Raw genomic sequence first — 14,021 nt, 5'->3', positions numbered from 1 at the left:
AAAATTCAAAAAAATAAAAAATGAGAACACCGGAACGGTATTACCGAAAAATATCAAAAATGCCAGAAATAGTTGTACCGGAGTACCACCCCCATACCGGTATTGCCGGTAACACCGACCGGTATATACTTGTATTTAAAACATTGTATATACGCGTTTGCATTTGGAGGTGATTGAGTAGATTCTCAAATATATATATGTATATATAAGTATTTGTGTTTGTTTGGATAAGTTGTTACCATTATTTTTTATTTTTTTTTAACGGAAAGGATGAAAAATGCAAAAATGAGAAACCACAAGGACAATTTTTGCACTTAAATGGGTGAAAAGACGAAAATGCCCCTCACGTGACTTGCATGTGAGGGGGTTAACGGCAAAGTTATAACGGTATGGACGAAATGCAAACCACGGGGATGATTTTAGCCAAAAGTTAATGGCGAGGATGAAAAGTGATAAAATGATAAACCACAGGGACGAAAAAAGTACTTAACTCTAAAATGTTTTATACAACCCTTTTGCTTTTACTCTTATGGTCGGAGGATATTTTGGAAGGCTGCAACCAATCTTTTTATATTGGTTGAGACAAGATAAATTACAACTCATCTCTCCCATATTCCGCATATAGGGATTTGGTCTTGTTGTATATCATAAAACGTTTATAACATTTTTTTCTTTTTTTTTAACGACGTGAATTACAAATTAAATTATTTTAATTTTTAACTTATAAAGATTATCCACAAATTAAATTTCTAATTAAATTCATTAATGATAATTCCCTATCAGCTCGGGAATAGGGTGATGCAACAGGGGTTTATAATTTATTGTTGTTGTTTTTGACATAGTTGTTAAACTCTTATGAGTCGAGTCAATTTATACCAAAAACGAGTCGACTCGTCAAGTGACTCGTTTTTTCCAAACTCTTACAAGTCGCGGTGTGAACTTTTACCAAGTCATGAGTCGCAAACTTATAATTAATGTAATTTGATACTATGGTTATATATAATATATTATATTATACTTAATTTGTTAGATTATTTTGTGTTATCTATGTAGTTTTGATAAATTTATTGCGTTTTTAGAGATAAGTTTTAGGTTTATGTAAAAACTATTGAATATGTTATATTATGTAATACTTAAAATTATGAGTCAAGTCACGCTACAAGTCACGAGTAAAAAAATTATGTATTCGAGTCGAGTAAAAAATACAACTAAGTTTATTCGCTTTTTCTTCATACCCATTTCACATATACAGTAATTCATAGCCCAAAAAAAAAAAAGAAGAAAAAGAGAAGCCCATGCAACAGCCCTAAAACAAGTCCCTCACGCAATTAGAAAGACTCTAGTTTGGGAATTCCATTCATTCCTTGTCATTCTCACCAAAAATTAGGGTTTTCCTTTAATTGCTTCTTAACAATCGCCTTCAAATTCATTCCCTTACATTAAGGTAAATCACAATTCCCCTTCAAATTTCAATTATTTCTTACTAATTTCATCCTTTTTATTTATTCTAATTATATATAGGTGAAACAAAGAAAAAAATGTCTCGTGTATATGTCGGGAATTTAGATCCACGAGTTACTGAGCGAGAAATTGAAGATGAATTTCGTGTTTACGGTGTTTTACGCAAGTAAGCTTGTTCTTATATATATACAGTAATTATGATTTTCAACAATTTTAATTGCTAAAGTTTGAGTTTTTTTTAGATATATCTATATTTTGTTTGAAATTGAATGATTAATTGTTTACTTGGTGTATTTTTTTTTTGGGAAATTGAATTATATATAAGCTCAAAATCTGCTTACAATATGTATATCACTAAAATACGAGCTGTACACGCTGTTTGTGTATTAACAATTGAATTTAACTTAACAAACAAACGACCACATGCGACTCGACAAACGTAGGATAATTTGTGTTTGTATTCGTTCATTTTTAACTGAATTAACTAACGAACATAAACACTTTGCTTCTATATTTGCTCTGTATGTGTGGTTCGCTTAATAATAAATACTTGTTTTATTACATTATGTAATCAATAATACGAACCAACAACAAAATATGCTAATAAGTAGTACGTAATTAACAGCGTGCTGAAGGTAAATGGACGAACGTGACCAATGAAGTATATATGTATCCAAGTTTCAGTTTTTTTTAAACTGATTTATATATAAATAAACAACAAATGCAATCAAGTATTACTATTTACTGCATAAATTAGTATCATGTTGAAGTATGGTTACATAAATTTCTATCTTGGATGTTATTTTGGGTTATTAGTTGATCATTTTATAATATGTAAAGATAGGGTAGCTAATGATAACTGAAAACTGCAGTGTGTGGGTTGCGAGAAGGCCGCCAGGTTATGCATTTGTCGAGTTTGATGATCGCAGGGATGCACTAGATGCTATTCGTGCACTGGATGGTAAGTACCAATACTTTGATGGTTAATATCACCGGGTTTCTTTTTTGAAGTCTCTTTTCTGGTTATCTTTTGCAGAATTCATTAGCTTTATCTGCAGTACGCTTTATTTGTTATTGAAATTATATATGGTTAATACATTATGTCGTTAGTTTACGCCATGACAACTGTATCTTGATGCTATCAGGGAAGAATGGATGGCGTGTGGAGCTCTCTCACAATTCTAAAGGAGATGGAGGTGGCCGTCCGCGCGGAGGTGTTGGTGGTCGTGGTGGACGTGGTGGTGGTGATGATCTGAAGTGTTATGAATGTGGTGAACCAGGGCATTTTGCTCGTGAGTGTCGTTTACGTGTTGGTCCACGTGGATTAGGAAGTGGGCGTCGTCGTAGCCCTAGTCCTAGACGGCGAAGGAGTCCAAGTTATGGCCGCCGGTAAGTAGGAAATATCTCTTCTTCTTATGTGCCTAAGATTGATTCTTTTTCTATGTTTGGTATTTTTAGGGGGTGTTTGGGTAAGCAATTTTTGAAGCCGTATGACTTATGGTATTATCAATGATAATTGTCGTGTATTATATATTAGGCATGTCTATGCGTCGACTATAGGAGATGATATAGAGTTGCATTTCTGCTATTCTGCTACAGAAGTTTGTGATATTCTTAGCAGATGTGTGGCTTTGCTAACAAAAGCAATATGTGCATGAGCAGATGAGAAACACATCTTGCATTATTCTTTTAAAGGTCTTTGATTTGTCTTAGGTCACCACATGCTGCATGGGATTGTTGGGGTCTTTGGCTGTCTGAAACTGATAAATTTCTGTCAACTTTCTCCATCTGGATATTAACTGATGACATCAGTCTATAATCCTCGTGTAACAAAGTTTAAAATACTTTTTAATCGTTCCTGTAGCCATTCCATTTAAGTGGCTATGGGGATTATGCGGCTGTATGTTAATTGATCACATCAGCTCTTTTGCATCAATTAAATTACCATGATGCATTGAGTTTGAGTTGTACTTTTCCATGCCTGGTATCAATAATATATGTAAATACGGAGTAATAGATAATGTATGTTCAACATGATTAGCCAAGTAACTCTTGTATTGTGCTTATTATAATAGCTGGCATGAATGATAAAATTAGTTTAGTGTTGTATGAACCTTTCCTATTGTGATTTTGACATTGTGCTTGTGGCTCTTACTTTTTTCTTTAATAGGAGCTATAGCCCACGTTATAGCCCTCGTGGCAGAAGGTCTCCACCTCGTCGTAGCATATCACCTCGCAGAGGCCGTAGCTACAGCAGGTCACCTCTATATCGCCGTGCTCGACGTGATTCACCATATGGAAACGGGTATTCTTTGAACCTTTTATGTGCAACTTTACTTTATTTCCATTATTATCTTATTTGGTTATAGCTATGGGGGATAATAGTGGTGCTTTGGGGGGTTGAGTACCCTGGGTTGGTTAACCAGTTCATTTATGCATGGGTCAAAATGTCCTTGGTCGGCTGCTAGGCGGTGACAGTAGTTACTGCCTTATAAGATTTTAAAAATGATATTACTACCTCGGTTTTAAAAAGTCGCTGCCAAGGCTTGCTTTTGGCGCGAGAGAAATAGGCTAAGCGCTACTCAGGTGCTGGCGTTACTTGAGTCGCTGCTAGGCGGTGACTAATCTTTCCATTTATGTAGTATTTTGTATTTATTTTTATTATTTGTTTCTCATATTATTATGTGTTGTGTACTTATATAAATCAAAGGTACATAATATTTCAGGATTATAATATAAATAAAACTATATGTTTGTTATATGGAGGGAGGTGAAGGTGGTGGTGTTACACACCTAAGTTAGGTGAAAACCCCCTCGCATGCTATATTTTTAATACATTTTCAAAATGAACATGTGATATTTGTTTTTTGGACAAAAATTTATCCAAAAGTTAACATGTGAGGGGGGTATTTCACCCAACTTAGGCGTGTGATAGCACCACCCGCACTTTTCTCTTGTTATCTATATAAGTTATATACACCATATAATATGATATTCATATTTTGACATTAATGCTCTAGTCCCTACATTTTTGTGAAAACTTTTGGTTCTTAAGTGAAGACATGAAGTATCTTATGTATTTTTGTTATGTAGAAGTGACATTTAAGCAAGCTTAAAGCATTTGTTTTGTTGAAAATGGGACGTGTTTTTAGTCTTACATAATGCTGAATTGCTTATACAACTGTATGTTTTCAGAATCTAGGATGGATTGAAGAAGGGCTGGGTTGCTGGACAGTGCTGAATGATAATAGGATAGCTCCGCATTAGTACTTTTCGTGATAAGCTATGTGAACAAACTGCGGTAGGTCTATTATATTCATATATCATGACATTATGGTGTGTTGGACCTGGCATTTGTTGTGGGACTGCACTTTCTGGCGGCCAAAAGGGGTTGCTTGCGACTCTACGGCTTGCTCTTTGCAGCTTTCTGAAAATTAGAGGTCCTTTTCATACTCTATATATTCTTAACGGCTTTTGTTTCATTTTTACTTTCAATGCTTTATTGGATTTATGGTAATATGATTTATGTATTTTTCGGTCTCTGAACATATTTTCTATATTTTGCTGTTTGCTTTTTTGAGGTTTGGTTATCACCTGAGAAACGGCCTTCATCTTAGACTCTGCACTATACCCGCATCTTGTTGCTCCTTGTGGTTCTTAGGGACTACTTTGAAAGGGTATTCGAACTGCAAACTTCAATTATGAACTTCATGTTTTAGCATAACATCTCCATCCCTGCCCTACGCCTGCACGTCCTTGGTCCTTGTGATTATTAGTGACTACTTTGAATGGCCATTCAAACTGCAAAGTTTGGTTATGCACTTCACAGCCTTTCAAACCGCAAAATTTGGTTACAAACTTCATGGTTTAGCATCACATTTCTGTCTCTGCCCTGCGCCAGCTTGTGTCGCTTCTTGTGTGGTCCTTGACTTCTACTTTGAACCGCCATTCAAACTGCTAAATTCGATAATGAACTTCAGGGTTTGCATTTCTGCTACACTATCCAGTGAGCAATTTTCACCAACACTACCCTATTTGCAACAAAGCATGTTGCAGTTAAGACCTGAGAGTGTTGTTTGTGCCACAAGGTTAGACCCAGTATATTATTTAATTGTTTGTTTTTTATAATACCTCTGGACCACCTGGAAGCGCTTTAAAAGTAGTCAGTGTGGTTCGATGAGTGCAATTTGTAGGATCTTTTCGGTAAAGTGCTCAAACCTTTGTTTGTGAGCCAATGTATCTAGAGTCACTTGGTTTATAGTAATTATATATATATATATGAGTCTGTATTCGGGCAACGTTTATACATGCTTTAGATCTCTGGGTCGGTGCTTTCCACTGTTCCAATACAAATTAACTGGGGTATTTGAGCATCTGTCACTCTTGGTTTGTCTTTTTAATGTCACAATTCTACTCTTTGATGTAAATTCTACTACATATTATAAGCTAAATCACATTATATAATCAATATCTTTACAAACCTTTCTCAAATTGTGAAAAAAAAACTGGTATGTGCTCCTCTAATCCCAATGTTTGAGATGAGTTTGTGGAAAGCAAAACCTGAAGTGTTTGCTTTGCCTATTTTTCTTTGATCATAGACTTGTAGACTTAGTATAACGTGCCTTGGAAGTTGAGAAATTTTGCAAACCCAAGTATTTTCGTTGTCAATTTTCCCAGTTTTGAGATGTTCTTTTTTGTATTAATTTGGGTTCGTAAATCCAAGTATATATATTCATTCATGGGATCCAAGTATCCAACTATCCAGGCAATTGAAGCAAGCAACTTATATAGTTGTATGCGATATTGATGACTTGTTCTAGAACAAAAAATGTGTCTACGAAACTCTAAGTATTGATTGGAATACTGATGATTCCATATTGTAGCTATTATTAAGATAAGAAAACTCAAATGAAGAAGACCATCAATTTAGACCAACAATTATGATTCTAAACCTACTCTGCAAAATTTGTTGATTTTGGCATCGACTACTTGCAAAGTTGCATGTCTAATCGTCTATGTATGATATCAATCATATCATCAATATAGCTTATCAATATAGCTTCCGTTGTCTTAATCGGGTCCGCGTCTTAGCTTGGTCCGCGATAGAGAGCCTTTTCACCCTCAATACCTGGTAGGAGGAGAAACCCCAGCTAAACCACCTGAATGCATGACATTTAATTGGGATAAAATCATTTTTCATTTAATAGTTTATTTTCAAGGTCAAATCAAATAATAACAAATTTAATAAATCACATTAAAATTTAACAACACTAACTAATGCCATATTTATCATTTTTCTCACATTCAGTTAAATTAACTCGTCATGCTTACCATTCTATTGCACTACCGTCAAATTTATCTTCTTTTTCACATTCTACAAAACTTAATAGAAAAAAAACAACACTACCGTCACAGTTAAGGAAACGAAGGTATCCAAAATTATTACATCAGAAGTGCAATATGTTTAGCTTTTTTCCAAAGTCTAATCTAAAATAAGAAACAATAGAAAAAACATAAATGACAAATAAAAGTTGCCAGACTATAATTATTTTGTTTTAACTTTTAAGCACATTTGTATTATTATATCTAAACGTGCTCTTTAGAAGTCCGGGTTTCTTACTATACAAAACTTTTATATATGTCTTAGTCATGTTCATCAATCATCATTTTGCAACAAAAACCGAAAACATCACATTTGTAATTTAAACGGCCAATGATCTATAGTTGGAGTAGTGAGTCATTTAGGTTTTATTTGAGGTTAATCCTTAATTTTTTTGTGTGATTTTCTTTAAAAAAAAAAAACAAAGACGTACGAGGTCATCCTTGGTAATTGAATTATCCAGTGGACTTTTATTTATAGTATACTACATTACTCATATAAACTGTGCGATGTTGCGGTGGTGCGATGAAGATGGCGGCGCCAACGGGGTGACAGTGATGGCGATAATGGCGTGGTTACTAATATAAAAGTAATTGATATAAAAGAAAATATTGTAGTTATTTTAAGAGTTAAGAATGTATTATAGTTATTTTAAACATTTCCACTTGAAATATCAACGAGAACGGTACCCGCGTGTTGCGCCGGTGATGGAGGTCCCTTTCATTTCGGTGGATCTGGAAGCAGTCTCTCTACTTTTGAGTAGGGGTAAGGTTTGTCTACATCATACCCCCCCTTACCCCGGCTTATGCCGGGATTGGGTACCGTTGTTGTTGAAAATCAAAAGTAAATTTCCCTTGTAATATAGTATAGAAGTATGGATACTATCTATTTGAAACACTTATAATACCTTTAATGAAACTAATTTACAAGTTATAACATTACCTCTTCACTCCTAATAACTACAATATCTTTTTACATCAATAACTTACACTACTCGTCACCGCCACTGCCACTAGTGCTCACCCCCATCACCCGTCACCATCACATCGGTCGACGACATTATACCGCTGCATTGCAGGGGTATATCAGTATATAGTATATGGTTGGTTGGTTAAAAAACGTTTGTAATAAAACTAATAAAGAATATAGGGATTATGGCACTCGAGTGTAACCAACTATGACTCAATGGTTATGTAATGTAGTGACCTTTTAAATTGGCTATTTGATGGAAGTACCTTTCATTTTTGTTCTTTTAATGTATCAGTTGACATGTTGTACAGATAGCCAGTAACAATGTTAGTTTTACTTAAGGATTATGGCATTAGAGTGTAACCAACTATGACTGAATGATTATGTTATGTAGTTATCTTTAAAACTGGCTATCTGATGTAAGAACCTCTCATTTGTGTACTTTTCATGTACCGGTTGACCTGTTGTACGGTCATGGTTACGGTTGTGGGTTATGAACTCCGACGAAATGGATAGTGGATGGTCTTAAACTCTGACGAGGTTGTAGTGGGTGGTAACGGTCTCATTTTTTTTTCCATTTAGGTGCGGCCATCTCTCCACCGTCTCCACATCCAAACACGTGCCACCGCTGATTGCCACCAATAAAATAAACAAATGTTAGCTGCCACCTTGACAACCACCGTCGTCATTCTCCGTCAAAATCTCCCCCTTTTACCCCGTTGTAAACCAAAGTTGTTGGATCTTGATTGTGGTTGGGATGGGATAGCCGGACCTTTATAGTTAATGATGAGGTGATCATAACACAATCCGATTTGGGGATTAGGGTTTGAGTATGATTATTATTGAATCGTGTTCTGAAATCAATAAATGTATATATGCATTTATCTATATCTAGTGTTGATTTGTGTTCGGGATTGAAGTTGGACATTTAGTTACATTTTCACATTTTCTCTCCGGAAAAAAATGTTGTTCCCGAAGATAGTGCTGGAAATTAGCCGGAGAAAATGACCAAAGTATAAAGTCGTCGGAGTAACCCGATAGGATACATCGAGTGAAGAAAACAGAGAGGTTCTTACATCAATTTTAACACTTTCGTAGGTTACTACATTACATAATCATTCACCCATAGTTGGTTACACTCCGGTGCTTTAATCCCTATTCTTTTTTATGTCCAACGTGGCATTACCGATTACAAATAAGATGTTAACCGGTAGTATACATTAAAAGAACAAAAATGGAAGGTACTTACATCAGATAGCCAATTTGAAAGGTCAATACATTACATAACCATTGAGTCATAGTTGGTTACATCCCGGTGCGAAAATCCCAAGAATATAACAAAAGTTAAAAACAGAAAACAAAAAAACTCCAATGACTATTCCTCACAATCTACAACACTCGTAAAAATCCCAACTTTTTTTCTTTCACACTTTTTTCACATTCTTTTCAAAGATGGCGATTGAAGGAGATGAATTTGCAGTTGGGTGTTTACTATCAATCAAAACAACTTTTGGTGAAGAATTTGAAGGCCAAATCATCACATTTGATCGCCAATCAAACATTCTTGTTCTTCAAGAAGGATTGAAATCAAACTCACAATCACGCCGCAATATTAGGCTGCTTAAAGCTAATTACATCAAAGAATTCAACTTTTTGGGCCAATCTGATGACCCACTTGATCTTAACAAATGTTATCTTGATCTTACTTCCTTACAATCCAAAGAAGATGCTGCTGTTAGGTATGAGATGAATTTTTCCTTTTTTTTCTTGAATGTGCACCAGGTGTTTGATAAAATGTCTCAGTAATTTTTTTTTGTAAAATTGATGTTATTTTCATATAAAGTTTGGGTTTTTGAGTATAAATTTATGTGGGTCTGTCGTTATGGGTTTCTATTTGCATTAGTTGAGAAGAAATTTGGGTTGGTTTAGTGTTTGTGAGAAGGCGTAATTGCCTAAATGACTTTTTTTTTTCTTATTGGATTGTTGCAGGCAAGCAGAGATAGATGTTGAGAGGATTGGTGTTGGTGTTACTGCTGAGGCTCAGAGCATATTTGATGCTTTGTCGAAAACGTATGCATCTCTTTTTTCTAGTTTTTTTTGTTGGTCTTTACCTTGATATGTGTATGTGTTGCATATGCGTTATATATCTCGATCTATCCTCAGTGCATTATTTGTGCACAATGTAGAGCCTAGAATATCATGTGTGATATAGTGTTAGATCTTCATGAGTTCATGTATTGTTAAATGCTAATTCAGACCTCGAAATAGTCTACATTTAGACTCACTATATGTGTAGCGAGCCGTGTATTCTGAAGTGTATTAAGAGAGGAAACTGCAAAAACTTTATGAGTTAAACTTTGCTTCTTATAGAGAACATAAATGACGTATCTATTTACACAAGGAATAATGGGAAGTGAGCTTTTAATGGCACCGGAGTTAATCTCTTTAGCTTGACGTAAACATTTAGGAACATTATCTTGTTAGCCTTTTAGTGGGAGGACATGCAGAATAGAAATGCAGTCCAGAGAAAGTATAAAGTGATTAAGTCTGTCCCTAACAAAGAGCTCTCCCATTTTTGTAAGATAAGGTTAAGTCTTCTCTGTAAAAGCTCGTTTTGTATCTTAACTACCTTCTCACAATAGACATAGCCCATTAGTTGCCACATATTTATTAAAATGTTTTCACATGGCACTTTTTATTACTTAAATGATAAGTTATGTAGTGTTACGCATCCACCAGAGAGCGTGTGTTACATCTGCATTTAGAGATTAATCCCTGACCTTAAGGTTTCTCATATTCTTGCAAGTTGCAACATATTAAACCTCCTATTACCTCAATTTCTTTATATATCTGTCTATATTTGACAGTTGACTCACTCTCCTAAATTTCTGTTTTCTGCAAATAGAGCAATTATCAACAGCCTTAAGCCTTCAAGTTTCTTTAAAAGAGATCCCCCTCTAAATTAAGTATTTCAGTATCTGAACTACTTAAGTTATATATGCTGTGCTTATTTGCTAATTTTCTGAGATACCATTAGACCTTTTATCCCTAAATAGCAAGGCATGCTGAATTCGATCTCCTAGGTTCTAATATAAAAAGATTGAGTCCACACATGTTATACAAATTTTATTGTTAGCTACTCCTCTCCATATCTCTCTGTATATTAGCATTTGATTCTTTCTGTAGCATATGGAAGAATAGAATTCAAGTTGAACAAAACGCACCATGATAATACAAATTAATGACTCGTCTTTTTGAAGATTTCTGTTTTTTTTTTTTTTTTTTGGCAAATAGAGCAATCATCAAGACATCAACAGCCTTAGACAGTTAGACCTTCAAGTTTCTTTAATAGAGATCCCCCCTGAAATGGAGTTTTTCAGTATCTGCACTACTTAAAGTTATTTATGCTGTGCTTATTTGCTAATTTCTTGTGACATTATCAGACCTTTTATCCCTAAATAGCAAGGCATGCTGAAATCGATCTCATGGTTCTAATTTAAAAAGATTGAGTTCACACATGTTATTATACAAGGATTATTGCTAGCTTCTCCTCTCCATTTTCACTGTATCTTAGCGTTTGATTCTTTCTTTAACATATGGAAGAATGGAATTCAAGTTGAACAAAACGCACCATTATAATACAAATCAATGACTTGTCTTTTTGAAAATATTCCTGCTATGTGGAAATTATTTTAGCTCTCATCTTTGTTACTGTAATCAGGATGCCCGTTCGCTGGGATAAGACTGTGATTGTGGTGATGAAAGAAGTTCGTGTTAGCAGTCCATATCTTGCTGAATCTGTTACCGGTGGAACTCCTGCTGCCAATGAGCGAGTGAGAAAAGTGGTAAGATATGGGATCCCCTTCTGGATAGTTATAACTATAGAGTTGGCAGGTTTAACCCATTTACTTATGAATGAGTCAACTTAGGTTGTGTTTTAGGCTTTTAGTTAAAAGGAGAACATGTCAAAATGGGCTCAAGTGGGTTGAAAGTTGTCCGAAACTATTATAATGCATACAACCTTCTAAATTGTTATATGAAAAATTTATATTCGTATTTTAAAAATGTTCTTTTTGTAATCATAGATAACACATCTAATAATTTTTTTATTTTTTATTTATAAATGGACGAAACAATTGTTTGCTAGTCTGCTCGAGTGTTCTAAAATGACACGCTGAACCTGTTTTAACTCGACTCCCATTGCGCCCTCCGTCGCGTTTCTAATTTAGTGTTTATTTTTGTTGCTAAATTCAGCTTGAGTTTGAAAGGAGGAGGTTGCAAACTCGTTAATGAACCTGGGGATGGAAACAACAAGGTACCAAGTGGTGATCATTTTGATTTGTGCCATATGGTCCACAGAAATTGGGTTTGAGTTGACAGAAGCTTTCAACTTTTATAAGCTGCCTTGTGTTTTTTCTTTGATTGTACCCATCAGTAATATAGTATTCAGTCGGATATTTTCTGAGACTAATTTCTACGTTCAACTCTTCAAGATTTCATGCTAATTACTGGCCTTGAATATATTACTAATACTAATACTAATACTAATATTACACACAAGATCAGCATGCATCTGATTGTGCTTAGAGGTGAGCTGGTAGCTTTGAAACATATACTGTAGTTTACGTGGGTCAATCTTGGCTAACTTTTGTTCTCGTAGAAGCCAAATATTAAATCAATTAAAAAGGTCAAACGAGGTGGTATGTGCTCAGTCTTTCTAATGTATAAAACCTCTTAAATCAGTTTACTCAAAGATCTGATAATTGTTTATAATCACAATCACGATTAACACATTGGATGAGTTGGAGGTATAGTGGCAGTGCATTAACCTATAGCCCAACTGGACATTTAATGTTTCTTATGTCTTTCAGCTAAATGTTGCTCACGAGTTCAAAACATTTAAAAGGTATATTGAGAAGTCTTTGCCAATGAGGTGGAACATTGGAGTTTTCTCTAGTATTTAGCTAGTTTCCTCCAGAACGGTAGTGAGACTTTCACCGCCAGTCATGCCATTGGATTGACTGTGCTGGTGACGTGGTCGATCTCTACCGGACGATGATTAGGCATGCCGCTGAGTCCAATCACCATCGCTGTTTAAAAAAAACCTATGATGAGTCTGAATTATTAAATTTTGTAAAATCATGAAACTGTTTAAACAACTTGATGCGGAACAATTCTGTATGTCATATACATACAAGATTCTAATAACAATCCGTTGTTTTGATGTATGTACAACTTTTGACATCTTTCCTAAATTTTAAGCTTTCCAAAAAAACTTACTTTATTTAATTTACAAGCGATAACAATTTTGACTTTAGAATTTTTTTGTTACACATACAAATGAATATTTGACTTTTGGAAATCCAAAGATCAGTTTTTAAGTGGTTTAATGGTAAGGAATCTTGTTTCTGATATCAGGTTCAAATTGTCATAAACATATATCTTGGGTGTGGATAAAGAAAGGGTAGGAACTGACCGTGTGTAATAAAATCTGGTTTGGCCGCTATGCCCGAGTCAAAAAGTGGCTCCCAATCTCCAAGTAAACCTCCTCCGTTTCAAAATCATCACCAAGTGATCTAGTGGCAAAAAGTCATATTTCCTCACAGGAGGTCTCAAATTTGAATTATAATACCCCAAAATTTTGATGATTAAAATAATAATAAGAATAATCACCTTAGATAATATAGATACTAAACCTTAAGAAAACTTAAAAGATATAAAAGATGAGTTCAAAATTCTAAATTGAATGTGGGCTTATCAATTGAACTAACTAGCTAGAAGTTCTCGGCCGACTTTTAGCTATCCCATGCGTGACTATATAAGTCACTTTACCCTTCAATATTATGTTTCCGATATCACAAAACACTCTCGTTTTGAAAACCTCCGTTCGTTCATTCCTTAAGCAGTTAATCATAATAACACGTCAAACCAAAAGTAGAAAAGTTAAACCTTGAGTGCTCAGCGGGGTAGGCTGGTGATCGTAATAGATTGATTAATCACTTCGACAAAAGTCGATTAAGCATGTTAATGTGTTTTGTAAAAGAAAAAAAAAATCAAAATATATATAGGTTTTAGGTAAAATAAAACAAGTATTAAAGTAAAATAAATAAAACAATAGATTTTTCTTCATTAACAATCATTGTGCATCATTCAAATCATCGTGTATCAATATATATGTGAATCTCCGTGCATCAATTTTATCATGATCTAA

At 34.6% G+C, this 14,021-nt stretch overlaps 2 protein-coding genes across 2 annotated transcripts; both read left to right on the top strand.

Annotated features, from left to right (window-relative positions):
* Positions 1-1,312: 1,312 nt before the first annotated feature.
* Positions 1,313-5,841, top strand: LOC122596407 (serine/arginine-rich splicing factor RSZ21A-like). The gene is made up of 6 exons (XM_043768978.1): positions 1,313-1,444; positions 1,522-1,627; positions 2,334-2,422; positions 2,607-2,850; positions 3,632-3,766; positions 4,657-5,841. Exons 2-6 carry the CDS (start codon positions 1,539-1,541, stop codon positions 4,661-4,663), a joined length of 564 nt encoding a protein of 187 aa, XP_043624913.1. The 5' UTR covers positions 1,313-1,444; positions 1,522-1,538; the 3' UTR covers positions 4,664-5,841.
* A 3,352-nt stretch (positions 5,842-9,193) lies between these two features.
* LOC122596651 (protein LSM12 homolog A) lies at positions 9,194-12,315 on the top strand. The gene is made up of 4 exons (XM_043769264.1): positions 9,194-9,549; positions 9,800-9,880; positions 11,532-11,655; positions 12,065-12,315. Exons 1-4 carry the CDS (start codon positions 9,263-9,265, stop codon positions 12,098-12,100), a joined length of 528 nt encoding a protein of 175 aa, XP_043625199.1. The 5' UTR covers positions 9,194-9,262; the 3' UTR covers positions 12,101-12,315.
* The last annotated feature ends 1,706 nt before the right edge of the window (positions 12,316-14,021 follow it).

Source organism: Erigeron canadensis, chromosome 4 (assembly GCF_010389155.1).
Source record: "Erigeron canadensis isolate Cc75 chromosome 4, C_canadensis_v1, whole genome shotgun sequence".
NCBI lineage: Eukaryota > Viridiplantae > Streptophyta > Magnoliopsida > Asterales > Asteraceae > Erigeron > Erigeron canadensis.
The sequence above is the reverse complement of the archived record's forward strand: the minus strand, read 5'-3'. Positions and strand labels throughout refer to the sequence as shown.